Source organism: Rissa tridactyla, chromosome 1 (genome assembly GCF_028500815.1).
Source record: "Rissa tridactyla isolate bRisTri1 chromosome 1, bRisTri1.patW.cur.20221130, whole genome shotgun sequence".
NCBI classification, from domain to species: Eukaryota; Metazoa; Chordata; class Aves; order Charadriiformes; family Laridae; genus Rissa; species Rissa tridactyla.
This window is the reverse complement of record NC_071466.1, coordinates 69782979-69808066: the sequence shown is the minus strand read 5'-3', so window position 1 is coordinate 69808066 and position 25088 is coordinate 69782979. Positions and strand designations below refer to the sequence as shown.

Here is a 25088-nt window from a genome sequence, read left to right as displayed (position 1 = left end):
TTTTATGTCACTTCTTATGAAAAGTAATCAAACGTGTCATGCCTGTATATCTAGAGAAGCATTGTACTGCTTATTCTTCCCCTGCAAACTGAAAGGTTGGGCTGCAAGTCAACTAAGAGCTGCTGTCTTAGTTATCCTGGAACAGGTTGTCTAGAGAGGTGTTGGAGTGTCCCACCTTGAAGATATTCAAAAGCTGTCTGGACATGGTCCTGGGTGGACCATGAGCCAGCTCTAGGTGGCTCTGCTTGAGCTGGGAGGTTGGACCAGATGACCTCCAGAGGTGCCTGCCAGCCTCAACCATTCTGTGATTCTGTGATTTGTTGAGGAGGTGGATGATGATTTTGTTTCTATCACTTTACATACTGAAAAGAAAAAACTTGAACTTAAATAATCACGGCTCAGCAACCACATGAAATTATTTCAGTGTGATAATTGAGAAGTGATTTTTGAATTTACAGATACTTTGATATTTTCTGATTCTTTCAGTTAAGTGATGTAACTGAGCTGAACAAGAAGTTGGAAGGTCAAGCAAGAAAAGTACAAGCTCGTTTAGAGAATCTACAAGTAAGGTTTGTTTTTACATGTACTTGCTTCCTTTATAGGTAACAACTGAATTATAATTCATTGTTACATTTTGTTGTAGAGGAAGCATGAATTTTTAATGGTACAGAAGTCTAAGGATATATATCAAGTGGTGCAACAAAATAAACCCGTCAAGCAGGAAAAAATGATGGGAACATCGAAAATTGCTAAGGTAAGAATTGGGCAAAATGAAAGATTCATTCTAAAGACATTAGGCAGTGGAATATTCTCTGTATATCTGCTAGAAATTAGAAAACGTAACTACCAATTTTATTTATTTAATGAGTGAATTAGTTACAGTAAGAAAATATACAGATTTTATTGGGGGAAAACAGGCAGTTAAAGAATTAAGCTTGTTGCTAAAAACGTCTGTTGGATTTCATATTCTCTATGTGTATAGTGTACATATATATTTTTGTTTATATGGTATGTTTTCCTCTTCCTGTCACATCAGCTTTCATCTGTCAATTAAAATTGTAACCTGTTACTGGTTTCTTTTGCTGTGTCGGAGCAAATCTTAAATTCATTCTGGTTGCTGCTACAGTACAGCACTTTTTATGAATAACACCAGCTAAACAGTAGTCAGTCAGAGGTATCAGATAAAGAATTTTAATTTTGTAAGCCAGAGGTGATGGTACTACTTTTATTTTTTTGAGAAATCATCTTTAATGAGGGAAAGAGAATGAAGACAGTGTTCATATGCAGTTCCAAACCAATCACCTTGTTTTCCTTAAAATATCTTCTTACATCACGTAATGAAATTCTTTCTGTCTCCATGTTGTTCCATTTAGTAGCAAGTCCTCTGGTAGTATTCTGCCAACATCTCCCAACTAGTAATGATTTTCTCCAGCTAGAGGCTAAACTGTGAAATGGGAAAGAGATATTTACACCATCCTGGTTTAATTATTCTATATCAGATGCCTTAAAACTGTGCTGTCTATATATAGGCAACGTATTTCTCTGTTTACATAGGTTTTAGTGTAATTTGGTTGCAAGTGAAATATAAACAGTATCAGTAGTTATAGTTCCACGTGAAGAGGAAAACTGTTATTTGAAGGTAGGTGCAAGAAAATTTTTGAAGTCTTTAGAGAACTGTCCGTGCAGCCTGTCTTCAGGTATCTCTGGATATCCTTCATAGAGTATTTCACTGCAATGTAGTGAATGATAGAATGACCATTTCATGAAGTCTTTGTTACGCAGTTAAATTTTAACAACAGTGGATTGTATGGTCTAGTGTAGAGGTCTAGTGCACTGAAATGAGAATTTTCACACGCAAAGGACATTAAAGATTTGCTTTCTCCTGTAAGTCATTTGGCCAAAATTATAAAATGGAGTGATTCTGTGTGTGAAAATCTTTTTCCAGGCCTTTTATATCCATTTGTCTGAGTACAAAATAAATTATATGCGTATTTTTTCATACCCAGAAGCCATCACAGATAGTACCTGTTCTGCAGTGGGGAGGGGAGTGAGGTGTGAGAGAGAGAAACATTGCAGGGTTCTTTCTGTATCTCTATAAGAAAGCCTGACAACAAATAGCTTAATGAAATAGCTGAATTAATAAGACAGAATAAGAGGAGGAATGTAGATAGCAAGTAAATATTAATGTCACTTCAGATGTTGGGAACCTTGCGTTTGTGCAGCATCAGATGGAGCCCAGTAGATTTTTCCCAGGGCACGCTGAGCAGGTCCTGTCCATGGAGACAAGCTCCTCCTTTTTGGTCATTCAAGCTATTATATAGTTCTCTTATAAGAAAACAGACTCTATTCACGAAGGCCATTCACAGGAGAACTTCTTGTTGCCCTTTTGGACAAAGGTATGGCCAGGCAGGAGGTGTGATTACTGATACCAAGTGGGAGGTGTCTGCAGGCTGATTTTATCCTGCAGCCAAGGGATCTGCGCAGCACAGCATAGGCTGTGCCTACCCAGGTTAACTGTGATGTGCATCTCTGCCTCCTCAGTGTACAGTGGTCTCAGGGTGAGGATCACCACATATCACCCTTTGATCCACATACAGTTTACCTTTCCCAAAGATATTATAAGTTACATGTTATATTAATAACATACAGGCTTCTCAAACCCTGGGTACAAGACCCAACAGAGTAGACATGGCCTGTTCAAGATCACTGTTTCATCAAATACAACATTTTTCACAGGCTCCCAATACAGTAACTTACCTCCCAGATTTTATCAGGCATTACTCATCATCCTTTAAATTATGCATATTTCAGAACTAATGTACTCTCATATATTTCAGTCTGTTACTGTTTTGGCTTAGAAAAATGGTTAACTTGAAAGCTGAAATATCTGATGTGGATGTATTACAGCTACCATTGAATTCTCAAGTTTATGAGCTCTTAACTTTTCTTATGGATTGGATCTCAGACCAGCACCTTAGCAAAATAAAAATACAAGAAGAAAGAGAGGACAGTCATAAACTTACCCAGACCTCCAAAAAAACCCACACCCAGGAAAAGTGTACAAAGGTAAAGGGGTTTGGATTGTTTGCTTGTGTTAATATGTTTTCTGGATTTTGGGGTTTTTTTAAATGATTTTGAGAATATTGCAGGTCAGCCTGTTTGATACATGCTTTGGATACAGTAATTTAAACAAAACCACTGTTAGTAAGTCAGTATTAATTCCAGCAGTGAAATATAGTAGACAATTTGTCATTTGTAAAGCATACAAATCATTTTTAAGGTAAAGTGTGGTGTTCAGTCTCACCTTGAGAGTTTCAGCGTTTTATTTCAAGTCACTTCTGTCAGTTCATAATTTGTCTTATGTTTTATGTATAATTCCTTTTTTTTTAAGGAGATGAACGTGTCTAATTTAAAAATATTTTGATGCCTATATTAGGTATTAAAGTTCCAATTTATGATTGATGAAAGATTCTACTCCACTTTTATTGTTTTCTTCTTGGGGATACCAACGTTTGGAAATCAGTGAGGTGTTCAGAAAATCTTCTCTTACTGTTTTTCTTCATTATTATTAAAGATTTATAGCCATTGGGATTGGATTTACTGAGATTGAGTGGAGATGTATCTCCACTTTTGCATGTAAGCCTCTATAAAATTTAAATCTGTTTATGCATGTAATTCCTGTACTGCATATAAAACCTGTACTGGATCTGCCCAGTGAGTATTTGCATATGTAATCTGTTAAATGCCAAGAGAAAGCTGGGAGTTTTGTTTGGTTTTCACTTACATTTAGCTTATACAGTAGTTTCATATACTGCATGTACTTCTACTTTTGTTTATTTTTACAGCTTTTGCCTATAGCTGCTGAACAACTCCAGTGGATGCCATTTGTGAATCCTAAACTACACATGCCTGTAATTAAATTTATTTACTGGACTATAAGACAGCTAGACAGTGGTATTCAGGTAAAACAAGTAGTCCTCTTGCTGTATGGTTCTTTTAAAACTAAATTCCCAGAATACATCAGTGTATTTTGTGTTTTAAATGCATATGAAAAGTGGGTGTTTTCAGCTAGAATGTATAAAAGAAATTCTGCCGTCTTTGCAAAACCTAAAATCATAGTGTTTACCACAGATTGATGGCAAATGAAAAAAATAAATTCTTTTTCAAGTTAATTTTAAATTTTGTATTGTGTATCTAAACATAGTTTTCATAACTATGTGATCTCTATTGTGGTGTCAAAGCATCTCAGAAATTGTGTTTTTACATATGCACTAGAAAAGGCGATACTTTTAGGTTCACTTTATGCATGAGACTTGTTGAAATTGATGGAGATGTGTGGCAAAGCAGTGAAGGAATTTTGATTTTTCTGTTCTCTGCTCAGTTGTCTAACCACAAGACATTTCTTACTTTTCTTGGACTAGAATGCTATAAGAAAATATATAGCAGTATATTTAAGAAAAAAGACAGTAGCTGTATTGTAAAGACTCAGTATAGTGCAGAGCGGTCAGTAGTGCTTTTGCTAAAGCAAAAAGGAGGAAACTTGTAAATATCTTGTTTAAATTCAATAGAATAGTAAGCTGTCAGTTTTAGTGCTAATAAGGAACCATATTTTAAATGAGCCTATTGTGAAGTTCGATTCTGAAGTAATTTTTCTGTATAGCTTATGATGAAAAATCTAATAGATCTTGCCTGTACAGTGCTCTTAAGGTTCATGTTTAGACCTTGATTCTATGAATGCTTTTACAGGATATAACTTCAGGCAACCTTACAAAATAGAGTTGACTGATGTTGACTGGTGTTGACAAGGCACGGTAATGTTGTTCAACTGCTTTTGGAACACAAAGGATCCTATACAGATAAGGATCCAATACATGGTCAAACCATTTGCTATTTAATATTTAATCACTAGGGGAACATTTATGTCTCTGTATAGTATGCAGCATTTTAATGCATTCTAATCTTTACACTAACTGTATGCGGTGTTTGAAACAGCATGCAACAATGACATCAACGATAAGGAGACTTGGCGAAGATATTTTCAAAGGCATAGTAAGTAAGGGAAACCCACACAGTTCTTCTGAACAGGCTACAGAGAGTAAATCAAAATCGGCAGCTTTCTTTAAGAGTTCCTGTATGCCTTTGAGGTTTCTGTCAACTTTAATTGTGCTTAAAACAGTGACACAAGGTAAGTTCTGATTTTTTAAAAATGTATTTATTTATTTCAGTCATGTGGCTGGACAAAAAACATTTCAGTGATACTGTAGCATCTTTTATACTTTATTAGTGAAAAGTGGTTTTGCTACCTTGTGAAGAAAAATATACTGGAAACAAGCATGAATCTCGCTATTATTCATTTCATATTGGAATTTATGTGTTTCTTTTGGTATGACGACTTCTTGTCAGACATCAACATTTCTAAAGAAGGGGAAAAGAGATGGTAATTCTGTCTAACTGTCACTATAGCAGTGATTGGATTGCCAAGATGTTTACTGCATGGAATGGCACAGCTAGTTACTCTTTTATAAACTGAAATAAGTAGCAGATTTTGAACAGTTCTAGAATTTCACTGTCCTGTTTGAGCTAGTAGGTTGTTTACCTATCCCCTGAAAGGCTAATCAGCTGCAGCGTCAAGTGTTTCTTTTCTGACATAGTTACAACTTTGCTGCATTTATGTCTATAGATAAATCTGATGTTCATAGGTATTTCTGATGTATCTGTAGTCACATAGAGAAAGCCAGCTGTGTAGTGGATTATTATTGTTAGAGTTAATTGTGATATATGTCCTGCAATTGCTCTGTCCTTTGGTCTAAGTTTAGTATACAGTTCATGCTTCAGCTCTTAATGTCTGCTGCTCCCCTCTTCTCCTACCAAGTCTGCAAATGGCTACCCGTATTAGCAACACTGAAAAGTGCTACTCTGTGAAGTTGTCAGTTCTTTATATGATTGTCCATTCAGATTTCACTGTTAAATAGACTCATTTACAAAGGCACCATGTTCTGTTCACGTAAAAATGTTTTAGACTTCTAAGCCACCTCTCTAGCATGAAAAGCGGCCTTTTTATCCAAAATCTTCCAAAATTCCTATGTTGATGTAGTATAGTAACGTACAAGGTCATATCAGGAGATAACACAGCTCTGAAAATAGTGACTTCTGATTCAGGTTATGACAGGTTACTCCACTTGTGCAGTTTTCAAGATGCTGTGGCAAATTTTCTCAGTGGGACCTTCTTTGAATACAGATACGATCTGAAAAGAGTGAAACATTTTCTTTAAAGTGATGACAAAGATGGACTGTTTCTTGTGAGTTCATGAGTGTTGAGCACGTTATGAGAAGAGGCGCAAACCCAGATTTATAATACTTTCCTTCCTTATCCTTTCGACATAGAGATTGGTATACACTTTTCTGTCAGAACCCAGAGAAGAAAAACCTTAAATCAATCTGATTTATAGAGATATTTTATTTTAAAATTAACTTTGGTTATTTAAACAAATTCTAATTTACATATGAGTTTTTTGAAAACTTCTACATTAGTATTTAATCTGAATTATGCTTGAAGGTTCTTAATTCGTAAATCTGCAGATTTGATGAGTAATTCAAAAGAATGTCTTATTTTGACTTCTGTTATTAGCTTTCTCTTTTGACTTAATTGTTTTAATTAAATAATGGTTTCAATGATTGCTGTGAAGCAATTTTGTTCACCTATGCAAAAGGAGTCCAACAGCATAAAAGCAGCAGAGTTGATAGGTCCTCTCTGAATCCTAAATGCAATATAATTGTCACGTATTATCAAGTCGAACTACTGACCATATAAAGATGTGATTTTTCATGTATTTATTTCTTTGAAAAAAATTGAGCTTAGGAAAAGAAAAATTCAAACATCCTCTTAAACAATATAGTCCAGACAGCCTTCAGTGCCTGTTAGGGGGTTACTGTATTTGAAACAGCTATATCATTTTCAGCTCATGCTTTTGCCTTTTATTAACCAAAAAGAATCTGGGGTGTGTGTAAGGGGACATCATAGGATAAGTGACTCTTTGCTTTCACTGTTGAGTTTTTTTTTTCCCGTTTCCACTTTGTTCACAGGATCTTCCCACCTTTCACATTAGCAGATCATGTATAATAGTAGTGTAAAGTAGAATCCTCTACTTAAAACTTATATGATTTTGTGTTTGCAAACAAATAGGGGAAGTTGGGTCTGCCTCATGGGAGAGGGAGAAGGTAAAGGTTTCAAAGTAGACACTACAAGTTAACAAGAATCAGATTGTGTCTGGACAGGATGAGAAAAAAACCTGTGGAAAATATATTTCAAAGAATACAATAACCATTCTGTAGGCTGATTTGTTAACTGCTGCCTTTGGTTATGAAGCCTTTTCTCTTTTCAAGGGAAGTAGGGAACAAGAGGTGTTGCAGATCCTTTTTATGGAAGTCAGGCAGAAAACACTAATTATATACCACTAAGAGCAGGCATAAGAGGTGATTACTGCCTACTTGCAGCAACTTAGGAGTAGTGTGGTGCCACATAACTGGGATTTTCTGCAAGAATAAGTTTTGCAAGGGTATCATAAGAATAAATATATCCATAACCCTTTTCCAACTCTTTGTGATACTAACCAATTGTTTTTCCATTTTCAAAGACATTTTAAAAGCACAGATTATTTTGATAGCAAATAATTGTTCAGTGGGGTTACAACTATGAGCAATCTGATTTAACTTCAGAAGTGGTCCTGCCTTGTGCAGGAGGTTGCAGCCTGTATTATTCCATGATTCTATTTTTGCTATCTATTGTTCTCAGAATGGTTGGTATTTTAAAATGTCTTTACCAGTAACACATCTCCTCTGCTAGTAACACAAAGAGATAGAGACAGTTTACAGAGATGTTAATTTTCAAGATAATCCTGAAAAACCATGCCAGAGTGTCCGAATCAGATGGCACCTGATTTTTTTCTGTCTCTTGCATGAAATACGTTATGAATTTGGGGCCATTTCTTAGAAAGCAGAAATCCACATCACAAAATTCCTGCAGTCTCCGGCATCCTGATTGATGCTAATCAGGGATGGCAAAGATTTTAAGTCCATACATAATGAACAATGTTCTTCTTAATGGAATTCATCCTTCTGGATTAAATGGTTAAGCAGATTAGTATGTCTTTATGCTTAACTGACCTGTGCAGTATTTATATTGTAACTATTTACAGTAAACACAGGATTTAAACATGGTGGAAGACCACCCTGACATCATTAATGAACATATATAGTATTTTAGCTGTTGGAGGAAACTATTTCAGTCAAGATATTTTGATGAGGTGTGATAATTCCTCTAAAATTGAGGCGCGCATTTCTAGAAATGTTTGATAAAAACGAGGCAAAAGAATTACAATACAAAAATTAGTTATTGCAGAGTTATTGCATGTATGCTGTTAATTAGAATGAATCAGGTTAGCTTCTCATGGTAGTTTTTTACTGCTGACTTCTATAACGTGGAAAATACACCCTGTTGTTAAACATATCTCAAATGTCACCTTGTGTGAATTTTGATCGCTCTGACCACATGGCACGAATGATGTAGTGATAAGGTAGCACGTTTGGTTTGAACAGATATCCTGTTTCATTCAAAATGCCAGTATCCAGCAGAGGGCACTGTAGTTAAACGTATGCTACAGGATAAATTGATTGCTTACACTTCTTTTCTGTGCTCCAGCTGATCAATGCAATTCCAAGATACTGAGAAAGATATGACATCAGGAAATTAAGAAAATTAGGTTGTTCCACTTAATCTACATTCTTTGTATAATTTAGTGCGCCCCATAATGAAGGAGTACATAAAATGTATGCACTGAAACTTAAGTACAGCTTTTTATAGAAAGGAATGGGAGTAGTTGCTCTCATGAAAGTAATTTCTCTTATTCAGACAAATCGGCCCTTAGCTCCTTTAATAGAGGTTTCCCAGATGTTGAAACGAACACTGTCTCAAACTATACAAGCTTTTAATTTCTTTCCTCTTAAGCAAAATGTTAAAGGGCTTTATATCTGTAAGTGTATTTTTCTTCAACATACGAGTTGTAGTTAGACCTTTTCTCCACTCACAACAATTTGTTAAGGAATAAAAACAGGCAGAGGCTGTCTTTAAATAAAAATAAAATTTAATATATTCAGCCATTTAACTTTTAAGTATACATCTGCAACAGTAACTCTCAGGATAGCTATTAACATATTGGTTAATGGAGCTATGATTGTAGAAGTTTTATTGCCTGTATTCTGATATCTTTCAGTGGATTACCTGGCTCAAGCGTTTGATTCCCTTCGCGTAGACTTGAAGACAGATGAAGGGAAGGCCTTATTTGTGGAATACCAAAGCGTACCTGTTGTATTAAGTCACTTAAAAATATCCAGTAGAGGTCTGCTTCCCAGTGCTCTTGATGGATTACTTCAGATGATCACAGAATCTGGTAAATTTATGTAATTAAAAAAAAATAAAAACATAAAATCATGTTGAAAACAGGTGAGGTATGCACAAATACAACATAAAAATAGCATGATTCTTCTGTATAAATAATCTAATCTAGTATTAGCATTCGTTTGTGTCGTGTAGGTTCATTAGAGACATAAAATGTATTTCTGAATTGTCTGTCTCTTTGAGTTATCTTTTCTTGTTACTTTCTTATTTATTGGCGTGAATTTTTCTGTTGATGTTTTTCTTTGAAGTCAGGCTGTGCCTAGGAAGCCATATCATGAAAAACTGCCAGCAGGTGGAGATAAAAAAGAGGCTTTATCAAAATTCTTTTTCTAGTTTGAATGAACAGCTCATCCCCAGTCATTTTTCACTTTCTAATAATTGGAAATGACATTTCTAGAAGAGATGGTGGTTTTACTGGATTTTACTGTGGTGAGATGGTCATATTTTGCTGACTTTTACTGTGCTGTGGCCCTGTAAAAGGGTTAATAATCTCATTTGTCGCCGCACTTTTCCGAGTGATACAGGCTAAGAATCAGTTGATAACCAACTGGATGAACATGAAAGTAGTAAGGCATTCCAGTGCCATGTTGAATAAACCTTGTGACTGTTTTTTGTAAAAGAAAAGAATCACTCACTGCCCTTTAGAATAGAAAAGGGGAAGGGGCTGCTGCTATTTTTGAAAGTTATATTGTTTTTTGGGGAGTATTTTCTTACCGTGCATTGTAGTAGTAAAAATAGAAAGCATATTTGACTTGGGATGGAACAGCATTGAGTTAAAAGCCATTTTGTAGCGAGGTGTCAGAAAGATTTAACTGAAGTTTTATTCTTCCTTACAGACTCTTTTTCTGACCATGTAGTTAGTGTAATCTTACAGGAAAGCGTTCTTCCTAATAGTCATAACTATGATTGGTAAAGTGATTATGAGAGAGATAGTTGTACATACAAAAGTAACCTAAGCAAGGTGGATGGTTTCTGGTATTACTTTGAGTGATGCCAGTAACAGTACATCATCTGTTATCTAGCAGTAGTCGTTCTGATACGCTAAATGCCCACAGTTTGAAGAATAATGGAGGTATGTTGTGAGAGACTCGTTTTGCTTTGTTGCTTCTCAGAGAAGATGTGTATTTGTGAAATCAGGGAAGGAGAAGCTATCTTTAATTGAATTGACATTTAATTGAGAATTTCTTTCTTGGCAACTGGATATAAATCTTTTTGCAGAGCCTTTCTTTTTGGTAGAATAAATTGCCAATACACAAGTTATAAGCATGTTCTGCTCTTTTCTAATATATAGTTAGTGTTTTGCAAGAAAATATTAACAATGAGAGGTAGTATTGTTGATGGTAAATCGTATTTTCATTCCTTTGTAAGTTTCCTATTAAAAAGCCATTAAAAGATAAACTGGAAGGCAGCAATGGATATTCAGGTCTCTCTGTGTTAGATTAAAACAGGAATTTATGTTTGATTTTAAAGCTATATTGATGTGCAGCCTTAAATAGGAAGTCATAGGCCATATGGTAAAATATGGAATTACATTGCACAAAAAGACAGCATTTGAGCAACAGTAGGCAAAGTGTAGGCTTTTTTTTTTTTCCTGTAAGATATGCAATCCTAGGTATTCTTTCAACGACCTGCAATAATTTTCTGGCTCTGTAGGAGTATTTGAATATTTTTGTTTAAAAATATTACCTTTAGAGATGAAGTGATTAGAAATTAAGTTGGAAAAAAAGCCAGTGCTTTATTTTTTTGCAGATATTCTAAGCACCTTAGAAAAAATTTAATTTTTCTAAGTTTTAAATTTTTGGTGAAGTATTTTTACAGATTCAGATTTTAGTTGTCTGGACTGAGAAATGTGAATCAGATATGAAATAACTACTATGTTGCACTATTCCCTGTTACTGCATGTACCTTTTGTTATAGTAAGAAATAAATTCTAATGGTTCTGTACAGTCCAAATCTGTCTGAGGTCTTCATGTAGGTTCCCTTCTGGGGAAGAAATTATCATCCTCATGATCCAGAAATGAAACCTAGATTTCCCTCATATATTAAGCTGTATATGAAGAAAGTACCTGCTGTTCTAAGATGGATATTTCTGTGCTTTGATAGAAATTATAGCAAGAGAGTCGGCAGTACGGCTTAAGCCCCTTGACTGATTTTGGTGTGCATGTTCTCATATTTTAGATCAGTATCATTGCTTTTGGCTTCATAGTATACCTTGTTCAATGGGTCCAGGATCCAAGTTTCCATGGCAAGTTCATACAACGTTGACAGCACTGATACGGCATTCAGTTATTGAAGACATGATGTCAAATACAACAGTTGAGGCATTGGTATCATCTGTTTTCTATCTGTGTACAAGACCTAAATTAAAATTAATAGTCTTACTGCTGTGCATCTTACTGGCACACAGCCTTTCAAGCACTCTCTCTCCATTTCTATTCAGGAGTTTCACACCAAAAATATAGGAGAGTCTTGACACCACCATTTCAATGCGAAATGGTGGGGGACTGAAAGGTAACATTCTTCAGTATTTTCTTTATTTGTCCACCTACGATGTCATTATTATATGCTCGTCAGTCCTGGCCAGCTGAGGACATGCATTTGTACGCAGTATCTTCTACTGTTCTGATTGTTGCTTGTTAGATCTTTTTTTCACAAGGAAAAGAAGGATCAGCAGGCAGAGGTGGAGGAATAATTAATTCTAGAGTGATTTAGTTGTCTGAGAAAGCTTGCTAGATCATAACGTGGTCCAGAGGATGGCTTCAGGGCATTTCAAAACCTGAAAAAATGCATGAAAAAGGACAGTAAATCAGGATTTGTTTGGTGAGATCTGCTGTCATTTTGTAAATGTCTGTTGACACTCACCATGTGTTTCTGGCAAGGCAAGACTAACTTTATTAAGGTTGTCTATTATAACAGGTTGTCTATTTATAAAAAGACTCCCACAGAGTGGTGGGAAGAAGTAAAATCTATATGGTGAGACGCGGCTGGTAGCCAAAATCCTTGTATGCAATGTGCCCGCACATGTTTTTGGATGTTTGGGCACATCCATGCCCTTAAGACTGTGGCTGATGAAGATAACTATCAGGGTTGGAGTTCAAGCCATTAAAAATACTTAATTTAAACATTAATTCAAAGGCTAATGAAACTCTTCGCTCATTAAGAAGTTGGAGCTTCTGTGTTTTCAGTGAGCTTATGCATTCCAGTCTGAAGGAAGAAGCAGATGATGTTTTTTTGCACTGCACAACTCAGTTTTGTGAGGTACAAAGGAAGAAGCATAGGTTACTAGACCAAATGACCCCTACACAACTTCTAGTGACAGACTTTCTTTCAGGAAACCTGACTTAGAATCCCCAGGTCTAATGAGAGCAAGAAGGTGTGAGCAGTGGATATTACAGATAGTTTCACTGAACTTGTGCTCTTACATTGCCTTTTCCATCCATACCATCATGACAAGGTACTGTAAAATCAACATCTGGATGTTCACTTAGATGACAGAAGAGCAGAAAATGTAACCTTAGTAATCAGGGATTAGGCATTTCATTCCTACTCCAAAGACAAAAGGCTTATTTTGACCCCCTTTGTGTCAAGAGGTCTATACATTTGCATTCTTAGTGGTAAAACCATTTGTCATCATTTTCTCATTAGAGCCACAAGATGGGCTATCAACCTTCAAAGTGTTCTTTCTGGTTCATCTCTTAGTATTACTTCAGATTCCAGGTTGGAACATTTTCAGTCACTAATAGGATCAGGGTTTACTCTTTAATCTTTTTGATTCCAAGTTAGGGAGAGCTTACCATACTCCACAGGAATGATGCCGGTCTAGTAGATCTCATATACTAGCTGCAAGCTCATTTAAAACTATAAATAAAATTATGCCTGAAGTCCACAACTTTATGAAAAGTTTGTCTGAGTTGATCTGTGTTCTGTACAAGAGTTGATAACACCAGTGTACCTGTCCAGCTAGGCCATAGAAGCACAGTGGTCTTAACACCACAGGAATTCTGTGAAGAAATGATTAAGACTTTCGGTACCCTTGGTAAGTTTATTTGTGTATGTTTCTTGAAACTTAGGTACATCATCATAGCATAAAAAGCTCCAGAGCCCGCATTATAGTACACGACACAGTCACATTATTTCTTGGAAGGATTCAAGTTTATGTGTATTTATCAAATTGGGATCTCAAATTGCATACGTGGCATCAGACTACATTATGTTTTAGGTATCAGAGCTTGGATACTATTCCAGCTGCACAGCATTTCCCAGACATCAGTGAGTTTTCATGCCATTGTATAATTCTGAATTATGGTACCAGCCAAAAATAATCTCACCATTTTGTCCCAATCATTAAATGTTTTCGGAATTGTAACAGTATGTCACAGATACAGGAAAAAAAAATAAACATATATATATGCATGCCAATCTTGTTTGCCTCACCTCTTTTATAAAAATGTTAAAGCCTAGGAAGGAGGGTAAAATGTTATACTGATTACTGTTCTTGTAATATACAAAAACATTCATAGTTGGAACAAATGCTGACTTCTAAATGTCAGGGGTGAAAAAAGTTGAGGTTAGTTTTGGCCAGCTCCTCAGCGCGTAAGAGTGAGAGGAGCTGCCACAGATGTTATGCAGTAATTTCTGAGAGTTTGCTTTGTGTCAAGAGAACTTCAGTTTCAGCTTACTTTCAAGCTGTAATAGGTTTTTTTTCCCTCATCCTCCAGTGCTTATGTGGATTCTTTTCACTACTTTTACTGTTACTGCATTTGAGGAAAGAAACTTTGCAACTAAGTGAAATCCTTATCTAACCATTTGCTTTCTCTTCGCAAATGCTCGCTTCATTTAACCTACGCTAGAAACTTGATAAGTACCTGAAATTAAGGTGTAAGTATTTTTAAGGGTAAGTCTAGTCGATTTAGTCTGCTGTCTTCACTGGAAGTTATTACTTCTAAATTGTTTGCTTCTAAATTCCACAGTTGGGAGAGTTAACAGCTTGTTATGAACCTGACGGTAGAAAATTAACTCAACAAAGTATTTTGCCCCTTTTCTTTTACTACATTCTGCTAATATTTTTGTCTAATGATGTCTGTAATGGTGCATAAATTGCTACATTTCAACCTGTTCAGTCTTCTGTTTTAAATGTACTTTCCAATACCTGATATGTGTGAACACAGCACCAAAGCAGTGGTTTAGCTATACTTTCAACATAGCTATCTCATCAATGCTGGTTTTCTGTCATGGCTAGATGGGATGAGTGCCAGATCAGGTGTATGCTTTTCAGTCTTTCATTTGGCTCTCCGTAACCATTACCAGGTTTTCAATCCATGTTTGTTTTCTGGAAGATGCCCATCTTTCCTTTGCTGCAGAGATTGACTGATAAAAGCAGAATCAAGGGAGAAAGTCCCGCAGTCTTTTTTTAATGGTGGTGGTGCTTTGCTTGAATCCGGGGCTTCAGATGGGTGCCATAAAATTCAATTTGATCCTTCTTTTGGTCTTTGAAACTAGTGAGTGGTCTATAAAGTCATCTTTCTCGCTTCCCCTTGAGTAAAAGGGGAAGAGAGATATTCCTGATGATTTGACAGGGAAGAAAGATTTCAGTACCAAGGTTTCCTTACCTTAGTTAAGGAAAGCAGGCTACTGAGCCATGATGTTTGGTTTTTAGTCCCATGTCTAAGCTATGAACCTGTCTGAAGATAGAACAAAACCTTCTCTGGTAGTATTATCACAAAAAATAGATTTAATATCTCGATAAACTCTGAATGTGCTCAGTGAGAAATTTCCACAAATGCAATGCTCTGACCATCTTTGAAATTTTGAGACCAAAATGTATTAACTGCTAGATACTGTTATGTTTCAGTTTAGTTGAATAGCTTATAATGTATTTATTCCTTAACAAAGCTCTTACAAATTCCCATTTAAATTACTATTAAAATGAATGTTTAATAATTGAAGTAAAAGTTACTTTTTATCATCCAGATTGTTATAGAATAACACCAGTGGCTTCCAGGGCATCTTCATACCCCAAAGTTCTTTCCCTATGATGACAAATTTATTTTCACAACAGATCGTGTTTCTAGGACAGTAGTTGCAACACGCCGTTCAAGAGAATTCCTGGATGCCAGACATGAAATGTTTTCTGGAAACAATCTAGTAATAAGTAGCATGACCTCAGCAAGAAAATTTGTTCTGTGGGTGTTGAAGGACATCACATCATTAGTATTAAATCACGCTGTAGCTGAATACTTGTCATATACAATCTTGTTAAATACCGTTGTTCCTGTCTTCTCACTTCTTACGGAGCTTACTGTGTTTTTTTACCTGTGAATCAGTTAAAAGGGTTCCAAAGGATGTGGTGATTTTACAGTCACCTATCAAAAATACTGTTGTTGAACTGTAGTCTTGATTCATGCTTGATTTGAGATCTGCTATTAGCAGAGAGCTGCCTGTCTCAGTTTCACCCTTTGCACTTTTACACAAAGACAGCATACATCTTAAATTCCTCCCGCAGTGATAGCTGACTTCTGTCACATAGATTAGTAGGTTCCCCTTTCCCAACCTTATGTTCATTCAAGGAAATCAAAACTTACTTGCGCATTAGACATTACAAAGCACTGGGCTTTGCTTTAAATAAAGCTTACGTTTACTTTGTCTTCAAGCTTATTTCTGTTTTACGGAGAGACTATTTTGCATTAGTGTGTGCCTGTTCACAAATTGAAATGAGTGCATATTGAAAAAAAAAAAGCTCTAAATGACTCTTACGCTTACTGTAAGTTAAGGCACATTCTGGTCAGGCCTAAGTATGATTTCTTAACCATATTAACATCACTTAAGATTTTTAGTAACTGCAACAGTGAGCTGTGTTTACAGGTTCACTGAACCTTACTTCTGATTTGGTTTTTTTTGTGTCCAGATTTACTCATCTCACATGGGAAGTTAATCATGCCTGTGAAGATAAAAAGATTCAGTTTACAAGTAAATAATCACAACTTCTTACTGTGGAGACAATCTTTTTATCTGGGCTGCCTATACACACACTCCGTCTCTTCCTTGGAGTTGGAATGTTTCCATAGCCAATGCTGGGCATTCCACAATTCACACTGTTCTACAGGTACTTCTAAAAGTTGATTGTTAGAATCTGTCAAGGAAACCCAAACCCGCTCCTTTATTTTTCTCTTGAGTCTTAGCATTTCGAGACTTTAAAGACTACAAGCAGCATATTATCTTTACCTGGTAGCTGTTCGCAGGATTGAAAGTTTTCAAATGAGCTTATTCTGCAGTACTGAAAGGGTAAAAATGTCAAGTCTGCAAATACCATCCTAAGGTAGGATTCCCACTCACCTGTGTGAAAGGCAGATATGAAATTATCCTGAGGAACTGTGTTTGAAGCTATAGCGAAAGGAATGATTTACAGCTTATGTGGGATAAACATTGAAATACAAGTCATTTAAAAGGAAATCCTTCCTCTATTATCCTTTCTTACCTTTGTAATTTTTTTATTCATTCTTCTGAAAACAGTGAATAATTATGCTGGATTAATAGATGTTTTAGTTTAATATTTTAACCACAGATAAGTATCTCTAACTCTGTTAAATGCAGCCTATGATAATGTTAGGACCAACCTGTATACTTGCTGAAAGCAAGCAAGTACACCAAAAGTTTGCACACTTTTTGATAATTAATTGCAAGCTTAGTTTGAATACTTTGATTTTGATGAAATACATGTTTACAGGATTTAAAAATGAATGCAGTAAATGGAATAATGTCATTTGATTTCTACGAAGTAACATTAGCCTTCTCTCTAATAAGAAAAAATGTTCTTGTCATTGTTTTCTTCTTATTCTAGTAACAGTTGTGTAATGCTTAGCCATTCTGAATTTTGGAGCCCTGTCTCATCCGCTCTAAAGTAAGAAATAAAAGGGACTATTAAATATAAACTCAAGTAGAGCCAAGTAGCCACTTTGTTAATTCAGGTAATACTGTACTTTGTAAGCAGCATACCACTTTGAAGGTACACGTGAATGCTAACTTTTTTAAAGTATTTGATGTAAAAAGCAGTTGTTTATATCAGTACTTGGATATACACATCCCTTTTCAAGTCAATTTAATTTATCAAATCTTTAGAACATTAAAGTTTATTCAAGTAGGATCTTGTTTGCTCATAGTTACTAAACTTGCATTTTTTTATCAACAGTTTACAGTTTTGTAATTTTCCATAAAACTATTTCATTTCAAGCAATTAAAGTATGATTTAAGTAGAAAAAATATCTTCTAATGCATATTTTTTAAATTTTGCATTTGACTAGCAGAACTACTGTATGTATTAGCTGGCTTTTTTCTGTAACTTTCAAGGTGAATTTAGAGCAATGCCATAATCGAAATAATTTCATAAAGAAGGGCTTTCTTTGGAAGTAGATAATACAATTTCTGCAGTTTGAGTAACGCGTATGAATTGTCAGAGTTCAGACATTATTTACTTGCTTACATGCAATCTGAAGTTACAGAATTACAGGTCATGCCAGGTTAGTTCATTTATCTAAAGGCTTCCTTATTTGAGTTTGTCATTGTGTTTGAAATACTGTGCTTAGTTCTGAGCTGGTTATTACAGGAGTGGAGATATGGGAGCAGGGGAAACAAGGCAGGCAAGCTCCAACAGAAAGTGTTGGAACAAAGTGCCTTTAGGTGTCCTCTGTAGGAGAGAGTTGTGATTCCTTCATGATTCTGGTAGTTCATTTGGCTTTTTCCGGTTTCTTGAACAACGTTTCCCATAATAATGCATAGCTTCAATTTGTAATGCTGTCTAGGTTATTTGTAAAATGGTGTTTTTCTCTCTCTCAGGCCTCATTAGAATCAGTCTTTAATGGTTAGACCATGTTGGTTGCTCATAGACATACTGAGTTCAATTAGCACACCAAAAGTTTTCATCCTCTGATGTTTCTAATCAGTGGTTTTCCAGGAAAAATTTTTGTTGTTTGTTAGTGTATTGTCTTTACGCTTCTGCTATTCTAGTAAGTAAGGTAATTCTGTTTTTCATGTATTTTATACCTGTTGCCTTCTAAATGGGCAGTTCCAGCATGGAATTTTATTAGACTGCTCCTGTTTTCATGCCACAGTCATTAATAAGTACAGTAAATAAGCACGGTTGCAAAAATCAGTATTTAAAACTAAAGTTCACTTTTCAAGGCAAAATGTTTTGCTTTGCTTTTAACCAGTTCCTTACACTATATACCTTCCAGTCCTTCTACTAACCCCCATCTTCTCCAGTATAGTGTCACATATTGTTTTACCAAATGCTGTTGAAGTCTAGCTGAGTTATAACTGCTGTGGCATTTCTTTACCAAACAAAAGTATCTGACTGCTCTGACACAACATACCTGCAGTTCCTGTACACATACTTACAGATAAAACTATAGTACACTTGATTTAATTTTTCAACAATTGTTTAGCTCTTCCATCGTAAAATTGAGGCAACATTTCTTTCAGAATCCTGAAGTCTGTTCTGGTGTCCCTGACTAAAGGAGTCTTTTGGAATTACAAGTTTGGGGGATTTTTTTTGTGTCCCTTTAATCAAGTTAGAGTTCTGTCCTGAAAACCAGCATATTAACCAAGGGGTGCGCCCAAAAGACTAAAATACCATTAGCTTCTATCCCATCTTTCTTGTGCTGACCACAGATGACCTCAATACCTCTTTTTTGTCCTATTTTTTACTTAAATGGCTGGGAGAACTTTTTTTTCTTAACAAGATCTGACTTAACATGACTTTTCATACTATCCTTTCTATTATAAAAATAGTTTCTGACCGCCAAGGCTTTCTTTTCTAATCTTTTTTCTTTTCTTTGTAGCATCTCTTCCAAGCATCTCTTGTGACATAAGTATTCCTGCTAATTTTTTAACCTTTTCTGTTATAAATTTTTTTTGGTGGGTGTAACATTCACTTGACATTTGAGAATGACATTGGTCTCCCATACGTCTTGTCTCATGTCTGCGTGAATGTCTTGTGCATCCTAGGAAACTGAAGAGCAATTCGGGTCACATTGGGTGACCAGCTGAAATTGCCACTTGGGCTCTCTTCGCTCCGGGTCACCTGTGTAGGCATCAACACTTGAGGTGCCTTACGTTGACTGGAATCTTGCCCTGCCTCCACTGTGCTTTAACCACTGGCACTTAACAGCCCTGGCTGTCGATTACAGGAGAAAAAGTTAAATTCAGCAAATGGTTCAAGTCTTACAGGCGACTGTATTACACACAATTGGCTATTAGTAACATGTAAGTGATATTACTGTTTCATTTTAACTGTTCCTGCTGTGGTACATAGTTAGTTAACTTTTGCGTTCGTCAACTTTTCCACACTAGTAGACAGTGCTGTGTCACTCACTTGCATTGCTTTCACCTGTTCTCTGTTCTCCCGGCAGATCCTCATGCAATTAGAAATGAGGCAAAACTAATAGTTAATTTGTTAAAACATGAACTTAAAGTTGGCATTCCTGACAGTCTTCATTTTCTGAGATGGCATAGCTTTAGGTGTAAAACAGAATTTTCTGGATAACTATAGCTGGTGAGACTTTATGCTGTGAGTGACTGATTACTTTGAGGGTAAATTTCAGATGAATTCTGTCAACAATGATAAATTGCTCATTGTTCATTGCACTCTACCAATCAAGTTAAGCTAATGCAACTACAACATGCTGCAATTTTAAAGAATACCAGTGGAGGCTTCTGCAGATCATTTTAAATTGTGCCAAAGTCCTGTCAGAATTGATTGCAATTTAGTTTTTTCCAAAATAGTTAATAAAAACAAAACCTGTGTAAATCTAAACTACCAACATATTTTAAAATGTGAAGCTTATATTTTTTTAGTTCATCATCTAGACATGCATTTAAATTTTATGCTTGTTTTGTACACTTTCTGATTACTTAGAATATATTCTGCAAAAGCTTATCTGAAGCAGTGTACAAAAAGTCTATTTAAATGTGTGCCTTTATCAGTTTGCTTTCACGAAGTTGAACTTTGCGAAACTTTAGAAGTTTTTTCCACTTTGGCGCTTCTGTTTTATAATAAAAATCTTTCTGTCTTAAAAGTAATGCATATCTTTTATGTTGGTTTGTAAACTTCACAGTCAAAACATTCTTACAGTACATATATGTGTGTGTGCATTTGTTGTTGTTTTTTTTTTAATTAACTATTTTAAAGGAACCAGTAAGAACAAGGCAGCAAAGAAATGTCCAGGTCAGTTGAATATGGTACTTGTTTACCCCTGCAGAAAAGGAATGTAAAGCATTTTATGGCTACTTAAGGATATTTATAGGAATAAATTGTAGGACCGCCCTCTTTATCTCATCAGTCTTGTTACCTTCAGATCTCTCATGAATCAGAGTTCAGCTGAGCCTGAAGTCATGTTAAATGAGAGGTTTCTAAAGCTATTTGTTGTTTCAACAGGCAATAGAAAAGAAGAAAAACTCTTCTTCTCAATTTACTTCTTGATTGTCACTGTTCTCGCACATTTATTTACACTTTTCTCTTCTTACCTTTCTCATAAACATCTTCGGTAAGTAAGAGATACTGATCGAGTTTTTGTTGTTAAAACAGACTTCATCAGTGGTGCTGTGCAGATTGATAGGACTGTTTCTGTTTCTTGGGAATAGGCAGTCATTTGTAGGAACTCTAGCAAATTGTAGAAGAATCTCTATGAAGTTGTAGTTTATAAGTGATAACATAATTTTTAGTCTTAGATTTTTCTTGCTTTACAGAAGGCTATCTCTTTTTGCTATCTGTATAGAAATTTTTGCTTCAAACACTCAATGGATAGAAATCTTTTGATAGAAAGTGCTCTTAAGATGGTAGGATTGTATTCATTGGGCTTTGCTTATTTGCTGTTTCTGTTTGTAGTTTTGTTACCTCTTCTCATGGGTTTTAACAAGTTAGACTCATTAGAGCATGATACCATCGTAGTAGAAGTGAATTTTGAGTTAATTATTTTTTCCGGGTTTAATACACTGCTGTGTGTATCTAATAACTTCAAAGTTCTGTCATAGAGAACAGTGTCTCAATAGAGAGTGATGAATCTTGAGTGTTTGTCAGTCACGTATCCCTAAATTTAGCACATACTATGAACACATCTAAGGAATTTCTGCTTGCTATAATTGACAGATAGCCCTGAGTTTTTGACGTCACAATTTCTGAAAAATATTACCTTCTACAACAAAAGTAGAGAAATATTAAAAGAATATTAAAAGACGCCAAAGGCAGAATGCAGTCAATAGTGACTTCTCTTGTTGGATTCTGACAAATTTGTTCAGTTCTGTTACCTGTTGAGTTGTACGTTAGAATAATCCCAGACTAGAATAATCTCTAATTTTCCTTGGAGAATGTATTCTTCTCATCTTTTTCTTTTATTTTTTCTTTTATTTTTTCTTTTAGTGAAATCAGCATTCTACTGGTCCCTTGTGATATGTGACAAAAATAGCACTTTCAGGTCAATCAAACATATCTGGTAAATGGTTTCTTTATATGTATCTATTTTATATAAATATATATTTATGCATGCATACAAAATGTATTTCTTCAGCGTGAACCTTATTTTTCATCTTAAGGAGGCTGTGCCCTTTTCTTTGTTCCTTTTAGGAATTGTCTTGTAGCTTCTAATCTTCAGTTCAATTGCTTTTAATGTGTTGTGGTATCTGCTGGTCTATAGAAATGCAGCCATAGTTAACTATTCCAGTATCCATGACGTTTTTCTTGTCTTAGAAGCTGTCAATGGTATTTAATACATCGCTTCAATCATAGTATTCTATCCTTAATTGAAGACCATAAGCTAAAATAAAATGAGAAATAGTATCTTTACTGACAGAGAATAAAAATATATATGTACTTATTTTTTAGTATAGTTTTTACTGATTACTGCTTGCATTTCTACTTTACTTTCATTCTAGTTTTATATTTATTGCTGTTACAATTTTGAGACAGCAAATTGTAACTGGAAATAGTAGTACAAGTGAGAGGAGAGTATGCATAAAACTGTAGGTGGATTGAATATGGTAGACAGAATGCAAGAAACATGGAAGTAGAAGTAAACATAAAAAGAAGTTAATTTATAACCATTTACTGCTGGATAATGTATGTCTCCTGGAATAATTATTGCTTTGTGTCGCTTTGGGTAAAGAACAGAGGACGCTTCAGCTGTGCAAACCACAAAACATTTGCCTCCCTTTCCAAACTTCATAGTATATCAGTTGTCATCTTGCTTTTTATTGCTGCAAGGCTGTCCCCTTGCTACTGAAGTCTATCATCCTGCATCTGTATAGTTTCCATCCGCACATTCTGTTGCATATTTTGGGGATTCTGGCTGTTGAATCCAGCCTTTTAACTCAATTCTGCCGAAAGCACCTCCACTGAAAAGAGCGGAAAGATATCATGTAGCCATAGCTTCTCTGATCTGTGCTAAAGGCATTTGCTGTTTCTCCATCTCTTCATCTGACGGTGTAAACCAGTAAAGGCCCACAAATCTTGTTGACTTCACTGTATAGTATAATGCGTGGTAAGATGTTCTCAGCACCGGGGAGGGAGGGGGGACAGGACAGGCGACACTGGGTCATTTGTTGGTGTAGCCAAATGATATGCCACTGTTTTGCAAAAAATACAGTTTTTGAAAGATCATCGTCCTAACAGTAAGGTCTAGGAATTACGGGGTCCTTGTTGAATATTCAGTATAAATGCCCAGCTCTGAGAAAATTAGTTACTTAGGCTCTCAAGCTGGTTTTAGTCGATTTTTTTTTTTTTTTTTTAAGCCCTATTCCAAACAGTTTTCTATAGCATTTCTTCTGACTTTGTATCAGTAAGCCTCCTGAAATAAATGAAAACCTTGAATTCACTCCAAGGCTACTTGTTATATTTAATAAACTGTGTGTCCTTGGACAAGGAAAGGGAAAATTTTGACCAGAAGATATATCTAGTTCTCTTTGAACCGATAAAAGCATCTTGACATCCTGTTTATAAATTATAGTATGTGAAGAATTTTTTTAATGTCTGTGCTTATTAGTTTGTGGTGTAATTTGCATATTGTAGTTTCTTGTTAAGCAGAATAAATATTTTTAACATTATGTAAACATTAGAATATTTTCCTCACATCTGTATTCTTCTAATGCAAATGCCCTATGCTATATGAAAGACTATTCATTTTTTTAAAAAATCAATTGTTACTTATTTTCCTTGGTTTTGCTATAAATTAATCTGTAATTATTAAAAATAAAAAAAAAAACAAAGAGATAACAAGGGAATAGATTTAACTTTATTCTGAAGTGGTTAGATTTTGGGGAAAGGGATAGAGGGAAATGTTATACAATGTGACTTAAAAATTCATCCACTCTTCTAAGGGAGTTTTGTTGGTATTTAAGCGTTCTTACTCAGCTCTTACTGTTACCTCTCAATTATTATTTTGCTTGGCTTGAAACAGAGTACAGTGATGATATTCTGATAATGAAAGGCTGTCAGGCATCACATTAGCTTCTACGTGTACTATCCCTGTCCATGTGATTTGCAGCGATTTCCTTGTGAGTCTTTTTACATGGCTTACTCTTCCCCTCACATGATCAAAAGGAAGGAACCATGATAAGTGAGCATTGAATAAACAGGTTCAAGATAAGAATTTTTATTTGAGTTTAAAATTGTTCTGTTTTCTGTTTTCCTTTGTTCTCAAGGGCATAGGCCTTGATTTAATACATGGGTTGGTAATGTCAGAACTCTTAGGAACTTGCATTTTTTCAGTTCCTAGTTTTACACAAGTTTTGCATCATATGCTCAGCATGAACTGAATTATTTCATTTTTCTAATAGTTGCACAACATGAGACACTTAAAGCCCTCTAAAGGTATGAATAGCTATTTTACTTTTCACTGCACAGAGCACTCTGATACAGTTTTTTAATTATTTTCTTTTACAGATTCCTTACAGCCTTTCCTGGAAGCCTGCAGTAACGAATCCTTCTTCCGTACTTGCTCTGTATTGCTTCGAAGTTCTAAGCTAGATATTCAGATTTTGGAAAAGCTCTGTGCTATACTGCAAAAACTCTCCAGAATAAAGTAATCCTTTACTACCATTACTCTGTTAGTTATTATTAGATCAGCAAACTTGGAGATCCTTCTCCTTTTTCCTTCTCCTTTTTCAAAAACTCATCTCTATGTTGCTGTTTATTTGCTCTACCATAGACAATGCTGGACTCTGTTAGCAATTAAATTTAAACTGTTTGTCTCACGTATGCGTGAGACAAGACTCTCAATTTGCTTATAAATGTAGTTCAATTTACAGAATGCAAACTAAAAAAAAAAAAAACCCACACCAAAAAACCTAGGCTAAAGAGCAATTATTCCTTATGTATGCAGATGACAAGAATCCTTAGAAGAGAACCCTTCTTTTCTTTCCTCTCAACCTTCACTTTTACTCAGGTACATGGTAATAATCTCCTTTGAAAACGGAGCCTCATCTGTGACTTGCATTCAAGTTTCATTAGTTTTCATTTCCTTCAAAACCAAAATTTTAAGTCTTGAGCCATTTAAGCCCTTTTGTGAATGTTAATCTTTATAAAATATGTTCTTCTTGCTTATTGGCTGTTAGTTTATTGTAACAAAGGTCTTCATCGTATCAGTAGTAA

General features: G+C 35.4%; 1 protein-coding gene across 6 annotated transcripts in view; it reads left to right on the top strand.

Annotated features, from left to right (window-relative positions):
* The window catches only part of CCDC138 (coiled-coil domain containing 138), a 46387-nt gene that overhangs the window by 12200 nt on the left and 9099 nt on the right, over positions 1-25088 (top strand). For 5 of the 6 annotated variants that reach the window (XM_054185833.1, XM_054185817.1, XM_054185859.1 and 2 more), the window contains 7 exons: positions 487-564; positions 644-754; positions 2908-3066; positions 3846-3962; positions 4993-5185; positions 9270-9446; positions 24381-24519. In XM_054185833.1, coding sequence (XP_054041808.1) covers positions 487-564; positions 644-754; positions 2908-3066; positions 3846-3962; positions 4993-5185; positions 9270-9446; positions 24381-24519 — 974 coding nt within the window. The remainder of the gene's footprint in view (positions 1-486; positions 565-643; positions 755-2907; positions 3067-3845; positions 3963-4992; positions 5186-9269; positions 9447-24380; positions 24520-25088) is intronic. The other variant, XM_054185842.1, reaches the window with a different exon arrangement.